Source organism: Chiloscyllium plagiosum, unplaced genomic scaffold (assembly GCF_037043375.1).
Source record: "Chiloscyllium plagiosum isolate Xiang-an unplaced genomic scaffold, Cpla_swu_hap1 HiC_scaffold_7, whole genome shotgun sequence".
In the NCBI taxonomy this organism is placed as follows: Eukaryota; Metazoa; Chordata; class Chondrichthyes; order Orectolobiformes; family Hemiscylliidae; genus Chiloscyllium; species Chiloscyllium plagiosum.
Genome location: NW_028270145.1, coordinates 58,852,563 through 58,866,937, shown reverse-complemented (window position 1 = coordinate 58,866,937; position 14,375 = coordinate 58,852,563). Strand labels below are relative to the sequence as shown.

The following is a 14,375-nucleotide window of genomic DNA, read 5'->3' as shown; positions in this document are numbered from 1 at the left end:
AAGTGAGGATTGCAGATACTGGAGATCAGAGTTGAGAGTGTGGTGCTGGAAAAGCACAGCAGGTCAGGCAGCATCCGAGGAGTAGGAGAATTGATGTTTCGGGCAAAAGCCCTTCATCAGGATTCCAGCACCACACTCTTGACTCCTTTGTCTCTAGGCCTTCCTGATAAACGCCCCAGTATTTAATTAATAGAAGATCATAGAATTCATTCAGGCAGACATTTGCTCAACAAAAAATGTTGAGCCAATCTTGGTGAATTTTTCTCAACCAATTTCTCCCAATTTCTCGCCCGAGCCTTTTACTACAATCAACGGTATCTGAACCAGTTGCTTCTCATAAGAGACTGGAACTGAAGTTGTATCCTTAATCTGTAAAGATTCCCCAGTATAGGTTCTCAGTGTAGCCAAGGTCTTGCACAAACCTAAAGGTTGGAGTCCAGAGTGAACTTTCTTAAGAACTGGTTTTGTGATCACTGAAACAGCTGCATTGATATTGACCTCCGTTAGAACCAGGTGACCATTTAACCAGATGTTTATTTTGATTGATTCTTATTTGGATGTTGCTAAGCAAGTTAATCAAACCAAATGTAGGTGGACTTTCCAGAGTATGTATTCTCCTGGATAATGACCGATAAGTTCTCTTATTCAATTTAGGTCTAGTAGAACTCTTTTGCTGTCTTGAGTCTGCATAATGGCAACACCTACAATGGCTTGCTGGAATGGATCCTGAAGAAAATTTTAAGCATTTGGTTGAGGCTTGGCTTTGATTTGGGGTTTTGCTGTGGGCTGACCTAGAGTCCCTCTGTTCAGAATATGTCCTGAGTGGGGCTACACAATTGCCTTCACCCAAGTGGTGTGCCCCAAGTTCAGTCAGACTGGTGAGGGTGTCCTCTTCCATTGGGATACCCTGCAATGTGTGCTCTGCTTGCCAAACTTTCCAATGATAAAGCCAGCTAGTAGGTGCTTTTATATGTTTCCATCATTAATGCTACTCTCATCCCCACTAACTCTGCAGATGCTGGTATCCCATTACCAAATAACTTTCTATTTACACATGGAGTGTCTGTGATACTGATCCAACTCCCTCAGAGCCAGATCTCAGAACGAACAGAATACTAGCCTTTGACACTCCTATTCTTAACCGTCAGACAGAATTTCCTGATCGGACCAGATTAATAGTCCCAATCAGGAAATCCATATTCTATGAGGTCCAACTGGTGGACCTTGTTACACTCACTATAACACTGTCAAAGTAGAAACAGTTAATTATTAAGCTATTCATGCCCGAATGCTAGGCACGCATCCACACAAATTCAGAATATATTTTTCACGAGACTGTATTGGGTATTAAATTGAAAGCTTATGAGTCTTGATGAAAATAATTTCATTCCAAGCCTCATTCTATAATTTAAAGCTGTACAAGAACAAAATTTGCCATGTTATTTTTTGATTATTCCATGCGTCTTAGTTCATGTACTGATGTTGTGCCAACTGAAAGAACATCTGAAGAGCCACTGCTATTAATTAGATCTTTTAAAGTTTTTGACTTTACTAGGTTTTCCATCTGACTAACATAGTTAGACTATCACCTGATGAAGGAGCATCACTCCGAAAGCAAGTGTGCTTCCAATTAAACCTGTTGGACTATAACCTGGTGTTGTGTGATTTTTAACATAGTTAGAGTATGCTTTCCTCAAAGGGAATCCTTCTCATCAGCCCATAAGGGCAGGTATAAGGTATGTTTGTGGGTGCAAATGTTGTTGACTGAGACCATTTCTGTTCTCTTACGTTTGCTCAACCTGTTTCAGAAATTCAACAGGAATATTGATCAATTTATTTGACAATACAAAAAACACAATGTGGATTGCAATTCCTTTTGATAAGTTGGTTAGTTAAGGCCTTCTTTCCACATGGCACATGTTACCAGTACTTCCAGGGTTCATGCAGGTGAGTCAGATGTTCAGTGTGATGTTCCCATCAGACCTCAAAAATGTCATCTAATGATTGTGACTAATCCTCATATAACCTGCTTATATGAATTTTCTCAGACAGACAAATCTAAAAGCCTGATGAATCAACTTTGGGTTTTTTTTGAATAACAATTGGCCTTTGGAACGAAGTAACAAGATCTCCTAATGCTATATGATTAGCAGTCATAAACTAGAATGTTTATAAAAATAGTGACATTGCCAAGAGCAAAGTGATCCAAAGATTAACTTCTGGTTTCACTTCATCAAATTTCCTCTTCTCAAGTTCAGTAAAATATTGCTGCATTTTTCTACATATCTTTTTTCAGGAGAAACTCTATAATTTGTCATTTTGAAATTAGGAAAATCTTTGTGAACACGGCTGAATTGTGACATCATGCAGTGCCCAAATAAAAACTGATATAAAACATCTGACAGTAGGTGAAAACTGAACACTTGTTTCTGATGTTAATGTTGAAGTTAGGCACACTTTGTGTTTTGCTTGCAATACATTGTTTGTCTCAATTAAAATATTTAACTGAACACTCATTTTCCATCTCAAGTGTTCATGTCTTCAGGCTGTACAGTTTCTTTGGAATATTTTACTGAACAAAAGTCTGCTGCTTGTTCATATTTTGTGGGGGCATGTAAAGGTTAAAGCTACAATTTGAGAGATGCCCTTTTTTGGTAATATTGAAAATGGCTATAAATATCTGTCAAGGAAGTGGCTGAATACATAGGTTGTTAAACTGTCATCATAAATGATTACTGTCCAAAATGTCACTGACACTTCATAGGAATTGTTTTATGGCCAACTGCTATCAATTGATTAAGTAGCCAGGTAGACTGGATATCCAAGTGTTACCTATTCCAATTTAATAGCATTGACTTTTGAACTACCGAGTATTAAGATGGATAAACTCATTTGTTTACAAGCAGACATCTGGAAAAAGTACTACACTATGTGGGTGTAAAACTGAAGTGAAGCTACACCAATGTTTTAAGCAGACAACACAAAATGTTTTTCATCAAGGTTAACGATAAGTCAACAGTTTTAACAAAAGATACAGAGAGACAAACATACAAAAGCATCCCTTTACAACATTTAGCAATCACACATATATTTATGAGCTATAGTCCCTTTTAACAAAATAATATTGTCTTGAAATTGAGCATTCTGTTCAGAGCGGTGATATTGCTATTAGTGGTCTCAGATTGTTTTAAATCATTTCTGTCTACTCTTTGACATTGCTTCATACAAATTATGCAAATGGTATGAATACATTTAAGAGACAGCTAGCTAAGTACATGAAGGAGAAAGAAATAGAAGGAGATGCTGATAAGAGCAGATGTAGTTAGATGGAGGAGGCTCACATGTTACATTAATATTAACATAGGCTTCTGGGGTCAAATAAACACAGGCTGCATGACGTAAAATCCTTTATAATTCGGTGAATTGAAATCATGTAAGAAATTCTTTTAAAGTGTCTGTGTTAAAACTGCTAGATAATTGAAATTGGAATTAACTAGATTTGAATTGTATAACATTAACTTGACTAATTTGTTCACCTCTTCCATGCTGCGTGTGGCTCCTTGACTTGGTAGGAGAACTGTCCTAAGTTTTCTACTTTTGTAGGTAATTACTGAAGAGACAGCAGTTGGAGATCAGCAAGACAGCTAGGGATTCTCTGGGTAAAGGCATAATGCTCATGTATGAAGTTGTCAATCTCTTTCCAAAAGTGGACCCATGTAAAGGAGAGATGAGATGGAACAGCTTCTCTCAGTTGTTGGTGTTTGGAATTCTCTTCAACAGTGAGCAGTGGACACTAGATCACTGGACATACTCAAGAGTACAAGAGTACAGAAGTCTTACTGCAACTGATACAGTGCTGGTGAGACCACAGCTGGAGTACTGAGAACAGATTTGGTCTCCTTATTTAGGGAAAGATATTAATGCATTGCAGGCAGATCAGACAAGGCTTGCTAGGATGATCCCTGGTATTTCAGGACTGTCCTATGAGCATGGATTGAATAGGCTGGAATTCTATTCATTGAAGAATGAGAAGTGATTGAAACAATTAGGATTCTTAAGAGTCTAGGTCAAGGAGGGATTTCTTTGGAATTCCTTGCCACAAAGAGCTGTGGGGGAAGAGTACTTGTGAATATTTAAGGCTGAGATAGATGGATTCTTGATCAGAAGGGGAATCAAGGGTTATGGGGAAAACACAGCAAAGTGGACAGGAGGAATGGGGGATCAACCATGATCCTACTTAATGGTGGAGCAAGCTTAGGGGGCCAAATGGTATATTCCTATCCCTAGTTCTTATGGTCTTATTCCTTTATCACTTCTTCAGGTTATACCTGAAACCTAACTTGCAAGTTTGAAATATAGGAAAATTCTATGTATTATAATCATAAAATCATTTCCATTAATACAAAGCAACTAAATTATACCACAAAATTGCAATCTTGCAAAGTTTTGGAAAGTATATTCAATATGAAAAAAATTGCTGAATTAACACTGTATAATAAACAGCTCTTTAAACACGAAAGGATTTGGAATAGATTATGGCCTGGGCTTCTTCTGGCATCTCACAACTAACGTGCACAAATTGAGAGGAGGTTGCTCTGCAGGCTTTATCAAATATAATAATATGAAGGCTTGTGGCTGAACACCAAATGTTTTATTGAACATAACCATAATGATAAATCAGAGAAGATGCTCTCTAGAGTTATGCCAACCTAGACACCAGTTTCCTGTGATCTGACTGTGACGTAGCAACTAACTTAAAGTTAAAGGTATTATTCCTTGCTCTCAACATCACCCCAAAGTTCTTTTATGGTACTCCTTCCAATCACCAACATTTGGTAATGAACACCCAAGGTCAGGAAGAACCAGTAATCCACCAATAATACCTTGAAATGAATTTACAGGCTGTACTGGAGATCCATTTTGAGGTCTACAAGCCAGTTGGGGTGAATCTAATGGACACAAGGAAGATTGAAGGGCATTCTGAGGGTGAGGGAACAAAGACACCCCCATAACCTCCAAACTTGGAATTTCTCATTTCGTAGATAGTGGTATCACTGACACTTGCGTTGGAGTTCCTTCATGGTATGAACCGTACTCTGCTTCTTCATACATTTTCCATTGGTGAATTTTCAGAGAGCACATTTCTTCCCAAACTCTGCAAGTGCCTTTGATTTTCTGTAATAGTTTCCTGAACTGTGGTTGATTAATTTCCTGTGTATTCTGCCCTGGGAATTCTCCCATACTGTTGCAGCTTCTGTGCGGGCTTTCTTTTTCAGTAGTTCCAAGGAAGTGTCATATCAGACTCAAAATGTTAACTTTGTTTCCCTGTTCACTGATGCTGCCAGATCTGCTGAATTTCTCCAGCACTTTCTATTTTTTGTTTTGTTACAACTACAACCTCTTTCTTTTATAAAACCCTTGAATGTGTTGTCTCTTTCCAAGTTTGTTCCCATGTGTGTCCTAAACTTTTATGTTTGAATCCCTTCAATTAGGTTCCCTACCCTGTCACAGTACTAAGATGGCACTTAGCTGAAAAATGTGTTGCTGGAAAAGCGCAGCAGGTCAGGCAGCATCCAAGGAGCAGGAGAATCGTGTTACGGGCATAAGAAGGGCTTTTTCAGCTCTGATCTCCAGCATCTGCAGTCCTCACTTTCTCCTAAGATGGCGCTTAGCCAGGATACAAATGCAAAGACAAATAATTCCCTTCATATCTTTCTCAACGTATCTTCAGTTTTTGACACAGTTAATTACACCTTTCTCCTCCAAACCCTCTCTATTGCCATCCGGCTGAGTGGGACTACACATGCACTGTTCTGACCTTACCTACCCAACAGGAGCAAAAGAATCATCATAAATAGCTTTCTTCCCAGTCCCACACAATTACCCTGATGCTTCCCAAGGTTCTATTTAAAACCCCTCTGATTTAGGACGACATGGTGGTGCAGTGGTTAGCACAACTGCCTCAAAGTATCAGGGACCTGGTTCAATTCCAGCCCCGGGTAACTGGCTCTTGTGGAGTTTGCACGTTCTCTCTGTGTCTGTGTGGGTTTCTGCTGGGTGCTCCGGTTTCCTCCCATGATCCAAAGATGTGCCGGTTCGGTGGATTGGCCATGCTAATTCGCCCCATGGTGTCCAGGGACATGCAGGTTAAGTGGACTATCCATGGTAAAACATTGATATGTAGGGTTGGGACGGTCAGTACGGGTGGGATACTCTTTGTGCGGGGCGGGGGGGTGGGTGGGAGGGGTGGTGTCAGTGCAGCTATGATGTGTCAAATGGCCTTTTTCTGCAATGCAGGGATTTTATGATTCTCATCTCCATGCTGCACCTTGGTAACACCATTCAAAAACATAACAGCTTCCACATTTTACCCAGCCCTGTGTCACCACCACCTCACTTGGCCTGACCACCAACAGTATACTATCAAACTGCTTATCTGTTATCTTGTATTGGATGCGTAGAAATTTCTCCAATTAAGTACTGGAAAGAGTAAAGATATTATCTTTGGTTCCCACTCAAAGCTCTGTTCTGCAGTTACCAACTCTCTGGAAGTTATCTAAGGATGAACCAGTTTGTTTGCAATCTCGATATATCACTTGACAATGGATGGGATTTCAAACACATATCTATGCCATCACTTACGCCACCCATTTCCACCTTTGTAGTACTGCCTGACCCTGCCACCCACTGCTGAAGCTCTTATCCATGCCCTTGTGACCTCCAGAACTGACTGCTCTAATGCACATCTGATCCGCTTCCCAGTTCTTACCCTTCATAAACCAAAATTCTGCTTTTTCAATGCTCTACTAATTCCCACCAAATCCAGATCCCCCAACACCCTGGTGCTCATTGACAGAAATGTCCTTGTTAAACAATACTTTGGTTTTAAAATTTTCATCCTTATTTTCAAGTCATTGCACAGCTTCTCCCCTTCCTAAATTACCCCTTTCACTCCAAATTGCATCCAGGTATATGTGCTCCTCTAATTCCTGCCTCTGAATCACCACCATTTTAATTACTCTACCATTGGCCCTTAATTACTCTACTTGGGCCCTTAATTCTGGAATTGTCACCTTGAAGGGTTCTGCCTCGACCTCTTGGCATTCTATCTTTAAGACAATGCTTAAAATTAACCAGGTTTTTTTGGTCACCTTCCCTAAAATTTCCTGTGAGAATCAGTGTCTTATTTTGTTATGTAATGTCTCTAAAGCACTTTTATTATATTGAAGGCACTACTTAAACTATAAGCTGTTGCTCTAGTGGTGGTGATCACACACCCTGCATATAGTGATGGAATGGAACCCTGTCTTCTTCACATAAGCAATAATATTGATATTTAACTGTTAAAGGTTGTGAAGGCAAGTTACAAAAACCTGAATTGCTGCAGTGTTCAATGGTTTATGCTTGTTTTGTGCATATTGTGTATTTCATTGCGAATAGAAACATTTTTTTAAAGATCTTATTTAAAGCTTGCAGGGTTGTGGATTAATTCTGTAACCCCAGGCATTCAGCAAATCAAAATGTGCACTAGGGGAGTTTTGGTTGAAGATTAAGCTGCAAAGTAGAAAAGTCACCAGATAGTATGTACCCTAGATTGCTGAGGGAAGTAAGAGTGGAAGTTATTGAGTATGTGGCCAATTTTTCTAATTCTCCTTTGTAATGATGGTAACAAGGTCAGCCAGGTGGAGGTCATAAAACATGAGTTCCCTGATTGGGGCTGTTAATTGGTCATATCAGGGAGCTCTGGCTGACAGATAAAAACAGGAGTGTCAGAGGCACTGTTCATTCTGAGAGCTGGCTCTGAGTGAGTTGGATCAGTGCTTAGAACTTTCCATGTGTAATTAAAGGGTGATGAAGGGATACTGGCCTTTGTGGAGTTGTATCATCTTTATCAATGGCAGTGGTTCAAAAGGGCTAGTGAATTAGAAATGTTAAATGCTATTCATAAACAAGGGCAGAGGGATAAACCTGGCAATTACAGCCATCCTGACATTGGTAATGGTAAACTTTTAAAGGCAATAATCTGGGCCAAAATTCATTGTCAGCTGAAGAGGTATGGTCTAATTTCTGCAAATCTGTTAGGATTTGTTAAAGGCATATCAGTTATGCAGAAGTTGATGGAGTTATTTGCTGAAGTAATGGTTTATGAGGATAGTGCTGCTGTTAAAATATTCAAAATAAATTTTACAAAGTACCACAAAATTAACCTATTTGAACAGTTAAAGCCTATGGAAGCAAAGGGAGAAGGGCAGTGCAGATGAAAAATTGGCTAAAGGACAAATAGCAAACAGTTATTTTCTTGGGGTTCCACAAGGATTGATATTAGGACCATTGAACTCATTCTCATTTTGGCTGTTCCCATGCCACATGTGATTGCCTTGATATTGGTTTATCACCTTTCATCATATCATTCCATTCATATCAACCATTACTGTGTAATTTGCCCATTGTTTTTCCAGACAGATGCCCTTCCTACTTATAACCTTTCCCTATTTCTCTGGGCTGGGAACTGGTATCGATACATGCAGGCTAGCCTACAACATTGGCTGAGTCCTTCTGCAGTCAACAAGTTCCAGACTTGTTAGTGCCTGACCAACAGACAAATCTCCAGTGTAAGGACCACTGTTTTAATAAATATGTACGAATAATCTGAACCTGGGTGTACAATGCAAATTAACAAAGTTTGCAGATGCCTCAAAACTGAGAAGTGTAATAAGCAATGAATAGGATAGGAACAGATTTCAGGAGGACACATACAGAGTGGTTAAAACAGCAGACACTTGACAGTTGCTATTAACGTCAAGAAAGGAGTGAGAAATGATACATTTGCGAGGAAAAATAAGGAGGCAATACAACTGAGTGTGAGATTTGAGAGGAAGTGCAGAAACAGAGTCCTGAGAATGTCCACAAATCTTTGAAGGTGGTAGGATGAGTTGAGAAGGCTCTAAAGGAAATAAAATCAGAAATTGCTGGGAAAACTCAGCAGATCTGGCAGCATCTGAGGAGAGAAAGCAGAGTTAACATTTCAGGTCTAATGACCTTTCTTCAGAACTCTGAGCTTTGAACCATTCTGCAGTTCTGAAGTCACTGGATTCAGGTCTAATGACCTTTCTTCAGAACTCTTTGAGTTTTGAACCATTCTGCAGTTCTGAAGTCACTGGATCCAAAATGTTAACTCTGCTTTCTCTCCACAGATGCTGCAAGACCTGCTGAGTTTTCCCAGCAATTTCTGGTATCGTTTTGATTTCCAGCATCTGCCGTTTTTTTGGTTTTCTGTTAAGGAGGTATATATGATCCGTGGCTTTCGTAGTAGCGGCAAAAAATGGATTATTGTGTTTACTTCTTGTGTTTACATTTGGATTATTGTGTTTACTTCTGCACATCACATTTTAAAAAGGACATCAAAGCCTGACAGGGAGCACAGAAAGGATTCACGAGGATGGCTCCAGGAATGAGTAACTTCAGTTGTGTAGATGAACTGGAGATGCAAGGGCTGTTCTTACAGCTGATGGTTAAGCTGATGGTGTTTAGCCACCTGGGAGAATTTTGATTCACAAAATGGAAGGGACTATTTGCATGGAAGAAAGATAGACAATTGGAGGATGTGGATTTAAAATGATTGACAAAAAACCTGAAGTGAGATAGGGCATTTGCTATAGGCAGGAAGCTATTATTGAATACACTTGTATGCATGCTGGTGAAAGCAGATTTAATAATAATTTTCAGGATGGAAATGAATAAGTACTTGAAAGGTAAAAAGTAAACAGGGCTATGTGGAAAGATCAGAGGAATGGAAATAACTGATTGTTCTGTGAAATACAGGATTAAGAGGCTGAATGGCCTCTTTCTATGATGTATCATTCCATACATAGATTAATAGGTTCAATTCTTAAACTCATATTCCATTCAAACAAGACTGTCTGGTGGGAGTAATTGACCTTATTAGTGACCTTCATTTATCAGAAAGATATAATAGAGGGTAGAGTTTATTGTGACTGTGATATCAATTTTATTTAAGTTTCAATGACAATATTGCTTTTATTATTGCAGAGAGGCAAATTATACTATTATTCTCTTTCTTTATAAAAGTTCTGTTTTGGATTATTCATCATTTTTGATTTAAAATGTTCTGAATTAAAGTTCTTTAAAAGAAACTAAGTTTGCACATTTCAAAAGTCTGTCAAATTTATCAATTGTTTAAAAAAAATCTTAATTCATGATGAAGAAGAATATTGCACTATTAACTTCAAACTCCTTTACATTAGCTTTTAATATTTAACATTCATAGCATATTTTGTTTTATAAAGGAGAAAATCACATATCCTGTTCCAAAGGTTAAAACAGCATCATACATCAACATTGAAGATAACAACTTCTTCAGCGAATAGCCTCTAACTAATGGGAAAAGAGCTGAAAGCATAATCCATTCCTTATTTGGAAACTGGCTGGATAAATGATTGTGACTTACCACCGTCTGAAGTGGGACTAAGGGTGGACGTTGCCTTCTTTGATGTTTTCTCAGCAGTTTGGGGAGTCTTCGGGGCAGCTGCATCTGAAGAAGAATAATTTTAAAATAACTTGATTTATAAATATTTATTTTCTGTTGCAGGTCAGAGAATTATATAAGAGTAGTAAAATTGTATCTTTTTTAAGATATCAAAAACTTTTCTGTACATCCAATGCTGCTTAATGGTTTTAGTTTTAACTGGCTCTTTGGTGAATACATTAAGTTTTTATAATGATAAGAAATTGCTTTGGTCTCTGTTAATTTAAAATCTTATTATGATATTATCATAAAATGAAATTATTCTGATAAATATGTATAGACTAATCAACAGCCTCGTTCATTTAGAACACAAAGGGTGAGATTTTAACTTATACAAAAACCTACCAGTTCTGTATTGTTAACATCAGACTTGAATATTTTTCAGGCTTCTTTATTCAACTCTTGGAGATTATTTTCATTTTGCTTTGTGCTATTAGATATTTGTTTATCTGAGAGAAACCATGCTCTAACTTTGTGTAATAAGTTGTTTTTGCCACAGACTGGTGGAAGGAATTTTGTTTTTAATTTTGCAGTTTAATGACAGGAAGAAAAGACAAACAGCGTTGCATGTAGAGGAATGTTTTCCATTGTGAGTTTGCATGCTGCTGAATACACTTACCAGCCACAGTAACTGAGCAAGAACATTCCATTTTCCCTGTAGAATTCTCAGCTATGCACTTGTAAAGGCCTTCATCTTCAGGCAGGACCTCCTCAATTGCAAGTATACAAAGTGATCCTGACATAAATAAAAGCTTTTGAGAGTTCACAATCCATATGAAAGTTTCAAATAACTTAACCCTTTATACACAACTTTTTAGAACCAATATTCATCAACTTCAACTTAATAAAAATATGTTATAAACTTTTCTTAGATCTTTATTATTCAAATGTCACATATTACAAAATAAAAGTTGGTTGAAGGAACATTTTGACATTTGTAATACTGATGTGCAGTTATATCAAAAATCATTACTGAACAATAAATATGACTTGGAGGTGCCAGTATTGGACTGGGGTGGACAAAGTTAAAAATCATACAATGCCAGGTTACAGTCCAACAGGTTTACTTGGAAACACTAGGATGATAACCTGGTGTTGAACACTAAATATCTATAGTCTTCAGGGTTCTAAAAACTTGAATAGAGATGAAAGTTTCCCAAGTTCAACAAGTAACTGAAATGTTATTAATAAATTTTAGTGAACAATTTTTCATATTAAGTATAATATACTGTGAATGTTTATTAAGATTTAAATTAAATCTCCATTCATCCTTGGAAATCAGTTACCTTCTTGTGATATATTAATGAACTTGGATGACTTGATGGCCTTTCCATTTATAGTCCAGGTGACTATTGGAGCTGGTTCAGCAGTAACTCGACACTGCAACAATAAACGTTCACCATCTACTACCTGAGTATCTTTTAATGTTTCCTTAAAAACAGGTGCATTTCCTGTGCTTTCGGATTTCTGATCAATTATTCCACCATCGATACATGAACATCCATTTTTACAATCGCCATTATCATTTAAGTCCACTTTTACAGGTTGAAGGTTTCCAGCGTCATTATTAGCATCTTTGCCAGTCGAATCTTGTTTATCTGAGCTTAGAGCACTCCTGATGTCAGGCTGCATTTGCTTTAGTGTGATCATGTCTTGTGATATTTTAGGACTGTTCTTTTTACCAAGTACTGCCCGAAAATCTACCTGCTGGGGACTAGAAATCTTTTTCTCTTCTTCAAATGCATTAGTTGTTTTGACATGTCTGGAAAGTGAGTCTCGGAAGTTCATTTGTTCTGCTGATTGTTCCTTCAGTTCTTCCTCAGAAAAGCTTTTGGTGATCACTTTCTTCCCCAGCACGCAACGGAAGTCTTTTTGCTCAGCCTCTTGCTGTTTGAGTTGCTCTGCTGACTGTTCTTTGGTTTCAACTTTTCTCCTAAGCACCCCCCGGAATGTTTTCTCCTCCTCTGTGTTTCCTTTTGTTTCAGCTACGCTCTTTTTGGCACTGTCTGGTCTCACAAAATTCTCTATGCCATCACCACTAGACTCCTTCGCTTCAACGATGCTGGCATTCAATTGCTCCTTACTGTTACCAGCAAAAAGGGGAGAGAATTAACAAGAGGTTAATTTAAAAGCTAGAGAACAGCTCCGGGCTGAAGAATGTTTATAAAAGGGAAAGGCTTATGAAATGAACACGATCTATTACTGTACTGCATCACTGATGACTTCAGTGACCATGTATGGGCATGAGAAAAAGTGAAACAGACTCTGCCTGGCCCATGTATTATGGTACAGCTGTGTGATGTAAACAATTTGTTTGGTCACTTCTGGGGATTAATTTTGAATCTTTTCCAGATAAAACTGGCTGACCTTAGTACAGTCATGCAAAAATAGAACACTCCCAAGTAATGTGGGAAACATACTTACTCTTCCTTGGCTTCTTCTCTGGAAAGGGAGCATTCTTTGACCAGTAGAGACACGTGGCAGCTACACTTGCCAACTTGATTTCTGATATTTGTGAAAGAAAGAGATTGAGGGTGTAGGGGTTAAGTTAAATAATACATGGATAGTTTTTAAAGAAGTAAAATGACAATTATGAATAACTATATTAGTAAATACATTAAAAAATGTAGCAAATGCTAGCAATTTTAAAAAAGTTATATTGTTTATTCATTTTGGTTATAAATAATTGCTATCTGTCCATCACAATCCGAGCAACATCCGTGCACAGCGGTTCACATATGACGAGTGAACTGTTTATCAAAGCATAACAAGCCTATTACAATTAGCTGGGTTAGATTGTAGGATGAGATACAATCTGGCTGCTAACGCTTCCTCTGCAAAAGAAATGAACTCTTTGTACTTATTAATGCGGCGTCCGAAAGGTTTGAAGATTGAGGTTGTCAGTAACAAAGCAAAGACCATTAACAACCTGCAGGAATTGATCAACTCTTCCTCAAACTTCCTACAAAGCCATAGCGAGTGACAGGGCAGCATAGTCACGGAGAGCCAGCTGATGAAGGAAGAATCCAAAACCAGTCTTTACTTGAATAGATTTATTCACAGAATGAAACATTAGTGGTAGATATCTCCTGACTCAACTCCTGAGTTTCCAAGGGATAAATTTTATTAAAAATTGGCCAAGAGTCAGGTTTGGGAAGTTTTCTGCAGGCTTTCAATCTGTGACATCTAGCGTGTTTTATCAGTACCTCATCTGATTGGTTCTGCCCCATGCCTCTATGACAACCAGCTTGCACTATTGTGCAATTGCCATAGGCAGAATTACTCACCATTGCCATGATCTCCCAGGATTCCTGGCACAATGTTTAAACTGCAGCTGTGCACCAGGTCAGCCAGGAACTGCCCTGCATGGTTCCTTCTGGGAAGAATTGTCCCTGAGATGGTTGAGAAAGGAAAGTTAGTTCCCTGTTTCACCAACAGGGACCTGGAGGTCATCCTCTTTCCTCAGGACCAGTAGAAGAGACCATGAAACCAGACATTGCTCGCCTGGTCTGAAGGTGCCACCTGAGTCAGTGAAGTGTCCACAGTCCAGAGAAATGGTCAGCAATGTAGAAAGAAGTCGAGAGTGTGTTGCTGGAAAAGCACAGCAGGTCAGGCAGCATCCAAGGAGCAGGAATTTGACGTTTTGGGCCGGAGCCCTTCATCATTCCTGAAACCTCTTCCAAGGATGGCTCATTCCTGATGAAGGGCTCTGGCCTGAAATGTCGATTTTCCTGCTCCTCGGATGCTGCCTGACCTGCTGTGCTTTTTCAGCACCACACTCTCGACTCTGATCTCTAGCATCTGCAGTCCTCACTTTCTCCTAATGTAG

The 14,375-nt window shown here is 38.7% G+C and overlaps 1 protein-coding gene across 3 annotated transcripts in view; it reads right to left on the bottom strand.

Annotated features, from left to right (window-relative positions):
* LOC122551600 (myosin light chain kinase, smooth muscle-like) overlaps positions 1-14,375 on the bottom strand; it is a 424,085-nt gene that overhangs the window by 102,261 nt on the left and 307,449 nt on the right. For all 3 annotated transcript variants that reach the window (XM_087989064.1, XM_043693744.2, XM_043693743.2), the window contains exons 16-19: positions 12,971-13,051; positions 11,833-12,629; positions 11,166-11,282; positions 10,469-10,552 (exon numbers count right to left, since the gene is read on the bottom strand). In XM_087989064.1, the coding sequence (XP_087845190.1) occupies positions 10,469-10,552; positions 11,166-11,282; positions 11,833-12,629; positions 12,971-13,051 (1,079 nt within the window). The remainder of the gene's footprint in view (positions 1-10,468; positions 10,553-11,165; positions 11,283-11,832; positions 12,630-12,970; positions 13,052-14,375) is intronic.